This window comes from Armigeres subalbatus, chromosome 1 (genome assembly GCF_024139115.2).
Source record: "Armigeres subalbatus isolate Guangzhou_Male chromosome 1, GZ_Asu_2, whole genome shotgun sequence".
Taxonomy (NCBI): Eukaryota; Metazoa; Arthropoda; class Insecta; order Diptera; family Culicidae; genus Armigeres; species Armigeres subalbatus.
In genome coordinates this window covers 269,824,795-269,839,540 of record NC_085139.1, presented here as the reverse complement: position 1 = coordinate 269,839,540, position 14,746 = coordinate 269,824,795, and the positions used below count along the sequence as shown (strand labels likewise).

Genomic DNA, 14,746 nt, shown 5'->3' with positions numbered 1-14,746 from the left:
GTTTTAGTGGAGTTTCTTGTGAGATTTTGTCAGATAATAATCTGTAAAAAGTGTTAACAAATGCTTCGACATTTTCTTCATTTCTTAAAACTATTTGCCAGTTTAGACTACTTAACCTACCTCGAATATTTTCATAGTTGGCTAAATTATATTCAAAGACATCCTCATACTCACAATCGTTGGGTCTTTGTTGCTCATGAATGAATAACGAGTATTCGATTGCAGTGTGGAACGCTTCATTTTTACACAATGGATTGATAGATTCTGTTACACAGAAATCTTCATAGATATTTTTCAGCAAGAGGTCCAAATAGCAATTTTGATTGTTTTTTATATGACTAATTTGGTTCAATCCTAAACTTGCAGACTTGTCAAAAATTAATTGCAAAGTTTCGTTATCCCCAACGACTGACAGTAGGATACATTCGTTTTCTGAGTCTAGAATAAAGTCAGCATTGCGTTGGTTAAAGTCCCCATAGATGTGAACTTTAACCTCGGGTGGATGTTTTGATAGTATTTGCTCAGCGCACTCAAAAAAAGATTCATAGTTGTGCTTACAAGCATGATTAGGTGGGAAATATACCGATGCGAATATATCCATTTCTCCAGCTATATGGGTTTTTACCCATATATGCTCAAATTCATTGAATTTATTTGTTGTGATGATTTCTGAATTAAAGTTTGCTGAAATAGCTATTAGAACACTACCACCGGACTTTTTCTGAGACGTTAGAAAACTCCTGTCATCTCTAAATACAATACTTCCAAAAATTTCTTCACTCCTAACGCTTTCATTCCTGCTTGTTTCAGTTGCCAGAATAATCGAAAAGGATGAGCTTAATAAGTTTTTAAATATATCCTTCATTTTTGCTGAGCTTTTCATTCAATTGAAATTTTGACAATAAATTAAAACTTCAGTCGAATTCTGTTTGTGTGAAGAGATTTGTGGAAGTATGTCGGTCGACGAAATATTTACCTATTCTAGTGTTTCAGATAGCGTGTTATCTTCACTTGTTAATGTTACTTCCGGAAAGTGCGTCGTTGCCGATGAAAATTTGATGAGCTGTAGAACTTATGTGTAGTGTAGCCTCCCTAGTGCGTTGAAGTTGTTGAGTGCGTTTACTGGATAGGAACGCACGGTGTGATTTAAGATCTGCCAAGGCGTCATTGCGTGATATTCCTAGATCCTCGTGTACATCCAGGCAAATTTTACGCAGTAGTTGTAAGTCTGTTGGAAGTCCTTCAAAAGCTAGCTTTGCAGTGGCGCTGGTTTTGGTGGTTCCACGAATGCATACTGTAGGTGGCTGGTCGTGCAAGTATGACAGGAACATCCAACACATCCAACATCCATATTAAATAGCGCAAGCGCCTAATATTTTATAGCGCAGGCATCTGTCAAATAATGGAAAGGAAATTTAGAAAGCTGCTAGCTATAAATACGGCACCCACTATGTCGTTCGGATCAGTTTATCAACGGATGCAGAAAGCGATGGTAGTCGCAAAATCGGCTAAGCTAAAGCTAAGCTAAAGCTAAGCTAAAGCTAAGCTAAAGCTAAGCTAAAGCTAAGCTAAAGCTAAGCTAAAGCTAAGCTGAAGCTAAGCTAAAGCTAAGCTAAAGTTGTTAAGCTAAAGCTAAAGCTCAAAGCTAAAGCTAAAGTTGCTTAAAGCTAAGCTAAAGCTAAGCTAAGCTGCTAAGCTAAAGCTAAGCTAAGCTTAAAGCTAAGCTGCTAAAAGCTTGCTGGAGTTGCTTAAAGCAGTGCAGGGCTGCTCCCAGCTGCCCTGGCCAGACTGAACAGATCAAGAAAGCCTGTGCCGCTCAGCCCAGTCCCAGCCAGGACAGTTGAGCCGAACAGCTCCCCAGCCCAGTCAGCCTGCTCCACTGTGCTCAGTTGGGCTCCAGACAGGAACTCTCACAGCCGTTTCAGCCCCTGCCCCAACAGGAACAGCCCGCAGCCCCAGCTGAACCAGTGCCTGCTCAGCCTGGGCTCAGCCCAGTGCAGGGGAACAGCCCCAGCTGGAACAGCCTGCCTCAGGTGGGCTCCCAGCCTCAGCTGGGTGGGGCTCAGCCTCAGCCCGCTCAGCCTGCCCAGCCTGGCTCAGCTGCAGCCTGCCCAGTGCCTGCTCAGCCTGGCTCAGTGGCTCAGCCTGCTCCAGCCCAGCCCTGGTGCAGCCTGCAGCTCACCAGCCCGCCCCAGCCCGCCCCAGTGGTGCCTGCTCAGCTGGGAACGCTCAGCCAGCCCAGCCTGCCCCAGCCTGCCCAGCCTGCCTGCTCAGCCTGGGCTCAGCCCACAGCTCAGCTCCACCAGAGCCTCAGCCTAACCCGCCTCAACAGCCTGGGCCTGTGCTCCTGCCCCAGGAACAGCCCAACAGGCTCCAGCTGCCCTGCCCAGCCCGCTCAGCCTGCCCAACAGGTCCCAGCCCTCAGCCTGCCCCAGCAGCCTCCCGTCTCCTGCCTGCCTCAGTCAGCCCGCCTGCCCAGGCCTGGTGCCCGCCCAGCCTGCCAGCCTGGCTCAAACAGCCTCAGCCTGGGCTCAGCCTGCTCAGCCTGGGGTGCCCAGCCTGCTCGCGCCTGCTCAGCCTGCTGCCCCAGCCCCTGGCAGCTCAGCCCAGGTGGGCTCAGTGCCCCCAGCTGGCCCAGCCCCAGCCTGCCCCAGGTTTCCAGGAACAGCCCAGCCCTGGCCCAGGGTGGGAACAGTTTCAGCTGAACAGCCGCCCCAGTGCCCCACAGTGGAGCGGCTCAGCCCTGCAGCCAGCCCCAGGTGGGAACAGCCTGCCTGCCCACTGAACAGCCTGCCCCAGCCTGCCCTGGCCTGGCCTGCTAACTAAACTGCCTCAGCTGCTCTAAAGTTCTGCAGCTCAGCTGCCTGCTGCTGCCTGCGCCAACAGTGCCTAGCCTACTAAAAGCCAGCAAAGCTGCCCAGCCTGCCTGCTGTTTAAAAGCAAAGCCAAGCCAGCCTGTAAAGCCTGCCAGCCTAGCTAAACAAAGCTGAAGCCTAAGCTAAGCTAAAGCTAAGCTGCTAAGCTAAAGTTGTTTCTAAAAGTTGTTAAAGCTAAGCTAAAGCTAAGCTAAAGCTAAGCTAAAGCTAAGCTAAAGCTAAGCTAAGCTAAAGCTAAGCTAAACTATGCTTAACTAGTTTATTTGTGGACGCAGTAGCACCCGCTGCTTTTTTTTTGTCAATATAAGCGGTTCGCATTGAAAAAAATCAAAATTTTCAACTTCGCTTTTCTGCGATTTTTTTCATCAAATGCTGTGTCTGGTTGTCTAAGTTTGTCACTGGTTTTGTGTTCTGCATATGATAGTAAAAAAGCATTGAAGTGTCAAATATTTTATTTTTCGTGAGAATTTCCCCGCTTGCTGAGTCTGGTTGGCTAATCACCGGAAAGACAAACAGGGTTATATATTTATGTTGCTAAAGTCGTTGCTTTTTTTTAATCGCTTGATTGAATACTGATCATTTTCTATACTAATCATTTTTATTATTTCGGTAGCAATAAACGAAAACAAGTTTTATTTTCGATATGAGGATGTTTTGATCAATCGGTAGGCAAATGGTTGTAAAAAGACATCTAGTGAAAAATATGTGAACTAATATTTCTCTCCGCAATACAATTTTTGTTTTTCCTTTCTCTTCAGTCTATCGGAATGCGCTATGAAGAGAAGACATCTTAGGAAAGAGACAGAGAATTTATATATTTTTTAATAAAGATTTTTTTAATTTTTTTCTTGGACCTTCGGAATTCGGCTGCGTTGCTCTTTGGGAATTCTTTTAAATTCCATTCAAAATTTCTTCTGAAATAAATTTGGAAATTTCTCTTCTAATTTTTATTCATTAAATCCTCCAGAAATTCTTTCCTTAAGGAATCTCCGAAGATATTCCTCAAACAATTTCCTTAGGTATAACTAGATATTCTTCGGAAATTTCTTTCAGAAATCCTTTGTAAGTACATTTGAAAATTTGTTTTAGTTCCTACGGAAAACACTTCGGAAATTTCTTTGAGAATACTTAAAATACTTACAAACTGTTTCAAGAAAACCTTCCAAAATTCCTTTGGGAGAATTCATTTTGTGATTTTCTTTCTTTTCTTTGGAAATTGCTTTAGGAATTCCTGCGGAAATTGAATAAGGAACCCTTTTTAAACAAATTTTAAACAATTTTGACGTTTGTAATTATAATTCAGGGGAAATATTCTATTTGGTGGCTCACCTCAGCTTAACTTCGTCAATGATTATAAACATTAGAGGAAAATCGTTTTTCTCTTCTAAGAACCATTTGGGCGTATATACATACTAATTTTTATTTTTGCGGCTCAGCAAAAATCTGTACAGCCAACAAAATAAAAACTGATATCCCGGCAAAAGTGACGTTTGCTAGCTGATTTCCGGCAAATTATTTGCTGATTTTCAGCAACTTTGACAGAAATATCAACAAAAAAACATGTTTGCTCGGCTGTGCGAATTTCGGTGAAAGTTTAACAATTTGCTGAGATCCCGGTTGCGTTGCGTTGCGTTGTAACGGAGTATTTTGTAGATTGCATACTGATAGCTGTCATGTATATTCTTTAACATTCTTACCCCAATTGCTTATGGATTTCCATTTGGGATTCAATGGAAATCCAACGGGGGGGTCCGAATGATAAAACATGAAAGCTATCATTGCCGGCCACGCCCATCTTCTCCGTTACTAGGAAAGGGAAGGAAATGATGATATGACATCTACTTAACGAGAGGCCAGCGACTCACCGACGCCCTCATAGATGTCAAGGAATTGGATGGTGGGTAGGGTATGTGGTTTAGGAGTATCATTATAAGCAAATGTTAGAAAATTTGTGGAAATACGTTGGGAGTGACTTTGCTAAGAAATTTATGTCACTCCATTATCCTTGCCGATGATTTTCCTCGGATGGGGCGAAGGTATTAGCCTTGCCCTGGCTAATAGCCTAGGTTTAAGCTCCTTTGCTCGCTCTTTGAAACGAAAAAGAGCAAAAAGAAATTAAAAAATTAAATTCCCCTTCCCCCTGATATGATAATGATTTTGATCAACAAATGAATTCTAAGTGGATGAATAAATGATCAAACGGCTGCAAACAAGCCTCTATTGTCGTAGCAGAAGCAAACCCGCCTCAATACGACAGGCAGAAGCACATGTTTGTGATTCAAACGATTAAAAATAATTGTAGTAAGTTTCATTAAGACTTATCAGTACGTTACATAGTAATGTGGATCAAATAGCTTAAAATGTTGTAAACAGATGGAAAATTCAAATTTGTTTTTATTCACGATACAAAAGCGCTACTACGGTTTGCAGTGCTAAAATCATACGAAGTGTACGTAAGTGTCGTAAGCCATTAATGGACCTTCAAACAATGTAAACAATGCTTCATAAAATTCAACTTATCAGGGAAATGTATAAACTCGGTCTATGAGGTTTGCTTTCTGATATCTAAAATAGGAATGGGCGATACCGATACGATATATCGGGAATCGATTTTTTCGCTCCGATTAATCGATATTTTGTATCGATTTTTTAATGTTCGATATTTGACCGTATCGATTTTTTGTTGCTGATATCGAATTTCAATTTTTCAGAATGAAAATATAGCACATTAGGCACAATCTGTTAAAAACAGCGAATCTTTGATGTGTGATTTGATGATCTGAAATGGAAAATGTATTTTTTTTCTTTTTTTTTTTTTTTTTTGCTCTTGCTTTAAATTTTTTGGGCGTATCGATATATCGGAATATCGATGTTTCAACGCCGATATTTTTCAGCATCGATATTTCGAAAATGAAAACATCGATTCGGCAGTATCGATATTTTTCCGAAAAACGCCCATTCCTAATCTAAAATAACGTCAAAGAAAAATGATACCTAGTTCAAAAGATACAACAAAGTAGGTAGTGAATATGTTTTGGAATAATCGTCGTTCCTGTCTGCTTCCATAAAATGAATTCAACATAAACATCCAGATGAGGAAACAAAATTAATCTCATTGAAACCACATTTTTGTATGATGATTATATGTTAAAAACTGTGTATGGCACAACCATCAATTAAAAAGGAACGGACTTACCGAAGTTGTGATGCATACTCCTAGCAAAATCTGTTTTTAATCAAACCTCAATCATCCCGCTCCTGTTTCCTTTCGAAGAGATTCGTCATTTCCAACTGTAGGGGTAAGTGGCGGGACATCATCATCATCAGCTGCTGTTACCTACTACATTCAGGTATCCAGGAAAACCAACGCAATCCGCGCCGAATTGAAGATTTGCGACACCGGTTGATGTACCTTATATTCCGGTAATTGTACATAGCAGGAGCCTACGATGCCTTTATTAGTTGAATTGACACTTTTCCGGAGGCATAAAATGTTACAGTTTGCACTACTCCACTATTTATACATAGGTAAAACCTCTTAAAACTTAAATTTTTGTTAAAATTCCTTTTTTTCTTTTTCATGACACGTCTGCTCACGGCCACAGCATGCTCAACAATTTTCTAAGATCCCGTTAAAAACATCAAGTTTGTAATTAAGTATCAGGAAAATATTAGATTTGGTGAGGATCGTGCCCCATCGTGTCCCAGCTTAACTCAGGCAGTTCCTTTTACAATTATCTCGAAAGTCACAGAAACGATCTTAAAGTGGTTAAAATTATTTGTTGATCGAATTTTGATGTTTAGATTGTATATTGACCAAATAAATTGTAAAAAAATTAAATGGTTGGAAATTAATAGCATCGCAAATTCTTGCATTTCGACTGTTGTTCCCACTAGTCGAACTGTCTCACGGGTCGATTTTCTTCAAGTAAATATGAACACCAGTTTATGGTGTAATATAGACTTTAGCTGTAAGTTTATTTCTGTTAGGTTTAGGCATAGTTCATAAGTGTAGTTTTACTTACAAAATATCGTTTTGCTTCGTATTTTGACGGACAATTCGTTTGGGTTTAAGAACTAATTTCTTCCTGCATGATTTAGTATAAGTTAGGTTAAGTTTAACAATTTAGAATGAAACTTACTTTTGCATTAAATATAATCAATTAGCACTTTAGAAAGCGTATTTAGCATGAAGTCCAATGATAGAGTAATTTAATTAGCTGTAAGATATAATTTAAGTAGTTTTAGTTATCAATTCACACTAGTTTTCATATATTTCCACCTTCTTCACCTCGTGCTCACTTGGAATATGTATTTTAGTCAGACAATACTCTGCATATCTCTGACGTTCTTCTTTTCCCCTCTTCTGACAATGTCATCATGACAGCTTAATTGACGGGCAGCGGGAATCGTGAGCAACTTACCCTCAACAGTGTTCCCAGAACCATCATCCTCACCCCCGTAACACTGGCCATTTGGTCCAGTTTTACCATCATCATCTACTTCCAATATTGCCAACTTAGCCACAGGCCTTCGTATCAACCCCCTCGCAGTTTCAACTATAGCCTGACGGCATCTCCCATCTCTCCCCGTAATCAGTTCGTGAATACGGCCTCGTTCCCAGTTATTTCTAGTACTCTCGTCGATGATCACCACCAAGTCACCTGCGGCCACAGCTTTCACATCTCCAAACCACTTCGTACGCCTGGTCAGGGTTGGAAGGTACTCTCTTATCCATCTCCTCCAGAAAGTATCTAAGTGACGTTGGATTTGATCCCATGATGTCCGCAAAACGGCCACTACGTTGCCATCTGCTGACTGATGTACTCCGCTGGAACTGCCCAGCAGAAAATGATTCGGGGTCAATGCTTCGCTTTCTTCGGAGGTGATCGGCAGGTACGTCAGCGGACGGCGGTTCACTAATGCTTCTGCTTCTACCACTAGCGTTACTAACGTTTCGTCGTCCAGCTTTCCATGACTGTTGAACGCCGCATCCATGGCTGTTTTGATCGAGCGTACCATTCGCTCCCAGGCACCACCCATGTGGGGTGTGCCGGGAGGAATGAAGATCCATTTTGTTGTAGTGCTGGTGAAGGTAGCTGCTAGTTGTTCAATCTGCTCTTCCAGGAGGCGATTTGCTCCTCGGAAATTGGTCCCGTTGTCAGAGTAGATCGTCGCTGGTGACCCACGGCGGACAACGAACCTACGGATGGCTTTGATGCAAGACTCTGTACTGAGACTGTGTACCACCTCAACGTGGACAGCACGAATGGTGAGGCAGGTGAATACAGCAACCCACCGCTTCGCCGTACCCCTACCAATTTTCACCAACAATGGTCCGAAGAGATCGAGGCCCGTGTGGGTAAATGGCCTCTGGAACGATGCTAATCGTGCCGACGGTAGCGGAGCCATTCTTGGCATATTCGGTTTTGCCTTATAGATTCTACACCATTGACAGGCTTTCGCGACCTGTTTTACTGCAACCCTTAGTTGAGGTACGTAGTATTGTTGGCGCACCTCATTTACCACGGTTTCCATGTTACAATGGCGAAATCTTCGATGGTAATCGTCCAGCAGAAGAAAGGTGAATCGATGTTTCTTGGGAAGAATGATAGGAAACTTGGTACTCTCAGTTACGTTCGAAGCTGCTGTGATGCGTCCATCAATTCTGAGTATCCCGAATTCATCCAACATTGGTGACAGCCTGTACAGAAGGCTCGATTTTTCTAACTGCACTTGTTGCTCCTCCGACCTTTGTTGATTTCGCGTGAGGAGAACCATTTCATCCGGGAAAGCTTGCCATTGCGTTAGGCGAATAATCGTCCGTAAACCATTTTGCAGTTCTTCCGACTTCAAGTACCCAGTGATCGATTCTTCACCCTTTGGCCTTCGCCTCCAATTAATGATGCTGCGATGGATGTATGCCGCCGACCTAATTAGCCGCGGCAAGCGAGAAAACCGCTCCAACTGAAATATCATAACTGGCATAGTCACTATGAGATGCGCATGACACGGACGCAGATCTTCAGCTGTAGACAGCAAAGTGGTTTTCTGTTTTGGCCATTCAGATTCCGGATTCTTCAGGAAATCTGGTCCGCTGAACCAAGCGCCATTCACATCTTGAGCGTAACCCTTTCCCCATTTAGTGGCCAAATCTGCAGGATTAAGTTTTGATGGCACCCATTGCCATTCGCGAACTTCGGATGCTGTCAGCAACTCGCCTACGCGACACGCCACGAACTGCTTATACTTCCGATGATCAGCACGTAACCAAGCTAGAACAGTTGCTGAATCACTCCAAACAAAACGTTGCTGAATCTTCACGGTGTGACTTTCTTCGACGAACTGCATTAACCGGATTCCCAATACTGCTGCTTGTAGCTCTAATCTGGGTACCGATAACGGTTTTAGTGGTGCTACCTTAGTCTTTGCCGCAACTAGATTGCATTCCACCATCCCATCCGGATTCGTTATACGGAAATAGGATACAGCTGCGTAGGCCACCTCACTGGCATCGACGAACGTGTGCAGCTGAAGCTTCTGATAGTGCTTTATGGTCGCGTTCTTAAAGTAGCATCGAGGAATCCGGTTCTCGCTGATGGTTGGGATCAAGCCTGTCCACTTTTTCCAGCGCTCAAATGCTGCATCATCAATTTGTTCATCCCATTGTGTTCCATTCCGCCAGATATCTTGCAACAAAACTTTTCCGTGAACAAGAAAAACACTCCACAATCCCAGAGGATCAAAGAAACCCATGAGGCACTTCAACACTTGCCTTTTCGTGGGTCTTTTCACCTTATCGATTAAGTTTTGAATTGGTTCTTGTACTGATGTAGCTAAGCAAAGTTCATCTTTCTTGGTCATCCACAGCAACCCCAGTATACGTTCAAACTCCTTATTGTCTGGACCGATGTTCTTATCAACGGATGGCTTTGTTTCACCTAGACTACGCAGCACTTCTTCCTTGTTCGACAGCCAGTTCCTCAACTCGAAACCTCCGTTTTGATGAATCATCCGCATTTCTTCCGACACGCGTATGGCTTCGGCCACACTACTGTAGCTCTCCAACGAATCGTCAACGTAGTGGTTGTTAACGATACCTTCAACTGCTCGCGGATACTGGTCTTCAAACTCTTTCGCATTCTTGTTCTTCACGAACTGAGCGGATGCTGGAGAACACGTTGCTCCGAAGATAGCCACGTCCATAACATAGATTCCTGGCATGTCTATAGGGTTATTCCGCCAGAGAAACCTTAATGAGTGACGATCTTTCTCACGGATACGTATTTGGTGGAACATTTCGCGTATGTCCGCCGAAACTGCTACGCCAAACTGCCTGAAACGCATCAGGACGGCTGGTAACGATGTCAGCTGATCTGGTCCTTTAAGTAATAGCGAGTTCAGAGCTATACCTCCCACTTTGCTGCTGCGTCCCATACCAAGCGGACCTTTTCTGGTTTTCGCGGGATTATTACCACTCAGGGGTAGATACCAAATTCTATCTCTCTCTGCGTTTGCTAGTTCTGCTTCTGTAGCCCTATGCGTATATCCCTTTTGCTGGTATTCTAGTAGCTGTCGTTGAAGGTTGTCCCGCAACTTAGGATCTCTATTCATTCGCTTCTCAAGGCACTGTAACCGACGCAGAGCCATGGGGAAACTGTCTGGTAACTGGATTTGATCGCATTTCCATAGTAGCCCCGTCTCGAATCGGTTTCCGTTTCTAATGGTTGTTTCCTCCAAAATCCGTTGCGCGCGTTTCTCTTCTTCTGAAAACATTTCTACCTTCAATGTAGTGGCGACTTCCTCCATTGCGAAGTATTGTTTCACCGTGTTGTGCAGATCTTCATCGCTGGTACACCCACACGTGTGGAAGTTTAGTGGTCGGGCTACGGTCCGTTCTGCATGTCCTCCGTATACACACCAACCCAATCTTGTTTTTGCCGCAACTGGTTCACGACGATTACCTTCCTTCACTTTTAATGGCAGAATCAAGTTCAGATTGTTCACTCCTATGAGAATCCGAGGAACGATATCTACATAGCTCGCTATTGGCAGCCCACGAAGATGATTGTACCTCTCCTAGTTCGTCGTACAGAACTGTTTGTTTCGGAAGAGAGGCTCCTTAACGGTGCGCACATCTTCCAAAGCATATCTCTTCTGACCACCTGAGCCGAGAGAAGTGTCAGTTCTCACCGAGTGAAGTAGAGGATGGTGACGGTATTGACACCCGTTCAATCCGCAACTAATTGTGCGCCTGCAACTTCTTCTTCCGTGACCACATAGACAATTTCGGCACAGCCCGTTAGTCTGAACACACTTCCAACGATCATTCACTGTTAACGACTTAAACCTTCCACATTCCTGTAGTCGATGTCCTGGTTTCCTACACGCGTAGCACAGCATTTCTTTTAGCCGCACCTCCTCTGTTCCGCCAGAGTGTGCGTTGATCATTCCCCGATGTTTAGGTTTCGAGGTTCCTTCGGATGCACTTTTGCCACTAACACCACTGTACACTGTCACTTTACTGGCCGATATCACCACATTTGACATGAAGTTGCCAAACGTTTTAAGGTTGACTTCCGGAAAGTTTCGTAGATATGTTCCCCATTCCATCTTAACATGCGCGGGAAGTTTCCCGACAAGTTCCATTAACAAGGATGGATTGGATAGATGCGCGTGTTGACCGGCTGCTTCTAAGTGGTCGCAAAGATTTTGAACTGCCATACCGAAATCGATAAGAGTTTCTAATTTATCGCCTTTCGGTGCAGGGACAGAACGAATTTTGTCAAGAAGAGCATGAATAAGCAACTCTGGTCTTCCATAAAGCAAGCAAAGTGTGTCCAAGACATGGGGAACTGACTCCGGGAGTAGGAGACGGCTTTGCACCGCTTCATAGGCCGCGCCTTTCAGACAGCGTTGTAATCGACATAAATTTTCAGCCCTGGTGTATCCACAAGCAAGCGTAGAGTTTTTAAAGCTGCTTATAAATACAGGCCAGTCCGCTGGGTTGCCTGAGAACTGGGGGAGGTCTCTTGGCATAACTTGCCGAGCGGCTAACTGCGAGGGTGTAGGGACATATTCTGACACTCCCGAGAGTTCTGAAGCAATTGGAACATCTCTGAGAGGCGGAGCAATATTCGATTGTGGGAGCGAATTAGAGGTTCCTGAGAAGGCATTATGGCATGGAGGGTTCTGTTCTGGGTGTGATCGGATCATGTTTCCCAGTTGATGAATTAATTGTTGCAGGATTTCATGATCGCTGCTCGGTTGAGCAGGGGCAATATAGGGTAAAGTCTGGTGTGGCTTACCTTGTGATGGTTGTACGGGGGGCTGAGGGAGGCTTTTACATACTTTATCCGGGCGCTTTTCCCACTGCGTCTGGTTAACAGGCTTCGGCACTTTGGGAATCGCTCCTTTGTTCTTCGCTGGACCCGGGGATTTGAGCGGTTGAGTCGATGAAGCTTCCGGATTTGGACGTAACGGATATAGAAGCAGCGCTGGAAGACTTTCAGCGGCACCAGTTGACCCTTCTGCATGTGGCGCGCTTTGTGGTACGCTTATCGGTCGCTCTGCCACCAATTCCTGCTGCCTCACTGGAATCTCGGGATGTTTTAACGGACTCGTCTGGAATTCGACTATGTTCATCGCTGACACGGAGTTGGTGGTATCCACGGCTACGGCTTCGCTTTGGTTGAGTGTTGTGAGAGGCAGCGTCGAGGCGGCCGCTCTGTTGTCATCAGCTGGACCTATGGCGCCTTCTACATGACCTGCATTCTCACCAATCCACTTCCTTACCTTGTCGATGTTAGCGTGTTTACTAATTTTTGACCGGCGACTCGCAGTCTCCTCCCGGGCGTCGCATTCGGCCTCCAGAAGTTTATATTTTTCTTCCAAAAATCTCCTCTCCATATCCATTTGCTCCTTCAATTTCTCAAACTGCAACGCAACCCGTGCGGACCTTATGGATGACGTTGTCTGCTTACTGCTTACCTCGATGAAGCATAAACGGCAGCTCCACGCGCGCTCTGCTACTGAGCTTGTAACCCCCGCACACGTTTGGTGCCACCACGAGTCACAGGTGTCACACTGCACTAAGTCGCCTGCACGATCCGGACGATCGCAGTTGACGCAACTGGACTGCCCGGGGACGACGGGAGTTTTCGGGGTATTCGTACCGTTAGGCGCACTATCCATGGTGATTTTGTAGATATTTTCTAAAGTTTGTTCCCACTAGTCGAACTGTCTCACGGGTCGATTTTCTTCAAGTAAATATGAACACCAGTTTATGGTGTAATATAGACTTTAGCTGTAAGTTTATTTCTGTTAGGTTTAGGCATAGTTCATAAGTGTAGTTTTACTTACAAAATATCGTTTTGCTTCGTATTTTGACGGACAATTCGTTTGGGTTTAAGAACTAATTTCTTCCTGCATGATTTAGTATAAGTTAGGTTAAGTTTAACAATTTAGAATGAAACTTACTTTTTGCATGAAATATAATCAATTAGCACTTTAGAAAGCGTATTTATCTTGAAGTCCAATGATAGAGTAATTTAATTAGCTGTAAGATATAATTTAAGTAGTTTTAGTTATCAATTCACACTAGTTTTCATATATTTCCACCTTCTTCACCTCGTGCTCACTTGGAATATGTATTTTTAGTCAGACAATACCCTGCATATCTCTGACGTTCTTCTTTTCCCCTCTTCTGACAATGTCATCATGACAGCTTAATTGACGGGCAGCGGGAATCGTGAGCAACTTACCCTCAACAGTGTTCCCAGAACCATCAACAGTCTTGTATTATTCAACAGAACGTGCTAAATTTGTAGAATTGAATCATTAACTAAAGCAGGCTTAGGCTAAAATTTATTATTGAAAAATATAACTAATGATTTAATGCTACATAGACCCACACAGACAAACATTAACTCAGGGCACCGAGCTGAACCGATTCGTACATGCAGTTCAAATCTCCGAATTTCCATTATCCCACAGAAATCCGTCCCTCGAGTGAAATTATGGCGCTTCGGTACAGCTTCCTGTGCGAAAGAAGGCAAAATAAGCACTCCGAAAACAAACCCAAGTCGCAATGTAAAATGCCATCCCGGCAATGCGAACGCATTTGTCTTCATGCCTGGCGAACTCTCCTCCTGATGGCGATGGTTTGTCGTTGCTGGCTGGTAGTTGGACGACACCGTTGGAACCTGGCTTAATGCCGTCCCGTCCATCTTCGACGGGCTGGCCTCGCCTTCTCCCCGCATTCGATTTTGAGAACTATTTCGAACCGGCTAAAAACCTCCGTTTTGCACACAATCTCAATTCATTAATCAAATGACCCTCTCTTCCGCGCCGGCCGGTTGCCTGCCAGTACCGACCCACTGCCTCTTTGTCCGAAGACGCTGACTATTTCAGCTGATCCTGCTATATCCATTGACGTTAGTAACGCTTCGCTGGGTCTGGTTGGACCATTTAGACCGTCAGTTAGTTAGATATGTATTAGTCGGGTGGGACAACGTTGGCCATGGATGAATCGAATATAAAAAGATGTGCTACTTGAGAGATTTTACGATAACTTCGGAACACTGCACTGACCTCATATTTTGTATACGTTGACAGTAGTGCGTTAGTGTTAGATAAGAACCCAAATTCAACATCCCTTACATGTCTACCTAATGCTGAAAGTTAATCATGGTCTGTTTATCTGTGGATTGGCAAGTCTTTCTTCGACGCCATAGTTGATCGTCATCTTAGCATCATGCCATTGCTGACTGGAAAGGACCGACCCTGACTGGCATAGCCTGCTGCAAGATTACAAACCGAAAAACGCGCTGAATATTAATATTTGATATGGATCGGTCCAGTCGCTTGCT

The 14,746-nt window shown here is 44.0% G+C and overlaps 3 protein-coding genes across 3 annotated transcripts in view; 1 reads left to right on the top strand and 2 right to left on the bottom strand.

The window, feature by feature from the left end:
• Positions 1–14,746, top strand: part of LOC134213920 (uncharacterized) — a 417,536-nt gene that overhangs the window by 69,761 nt on the left and 333,029 nt on the right. The window lies entirely within an intron of this gene.
• Positions 7,197–10,685, bottom strand: LOC134207313 (uncharacterized). The gene has a single exon (XM_062683037.1). It carries the CDS (start codon positions 10,683–10,685, stop codon positions 7,197–7,199), a length of 3,489 nt encoding a protein of 1,162 aa, XP_062539021.1.
• On the bottom strand, positions 10,956–13,576 carry LOC134207312 (uncharacterized). The gene is made up of 3 exons (XM_062683035.1): positions 13,497–13,576; positions 13,356–13,434; positions 10,956–13,301 (listed from the first exon to the last, which is right to left on the bottom strand). Exon 3 carries the CDS (start codon positions 13,068–13,070, stop codon positions 10,956–10,958), a length of 2,115 nt encoding a protein of 704 aa, XP_062539019.1. The 5' UTR covers positions 13,071–13,301; positions 13,356–13,434; positions 13,497–13,576.

What these genes read in the sequence shown, in the direction of transcription:
- LOC134207313 (XM_062683037.1), bottom strand. Translation starts at nt 10,685, where the DNA reads ATGGAGGAAGTCGCCACTACATTGAAGGTAGAAATGTTTTCAGAAGAA.
- LOC134207312 (XM_062683035.1), bottom strand. Translation starts at nt 13,070, where the DNA reads ATGGATAGTGCGCCTAACGGTACGAATACCCCGAAAACTCCCGTCGTC.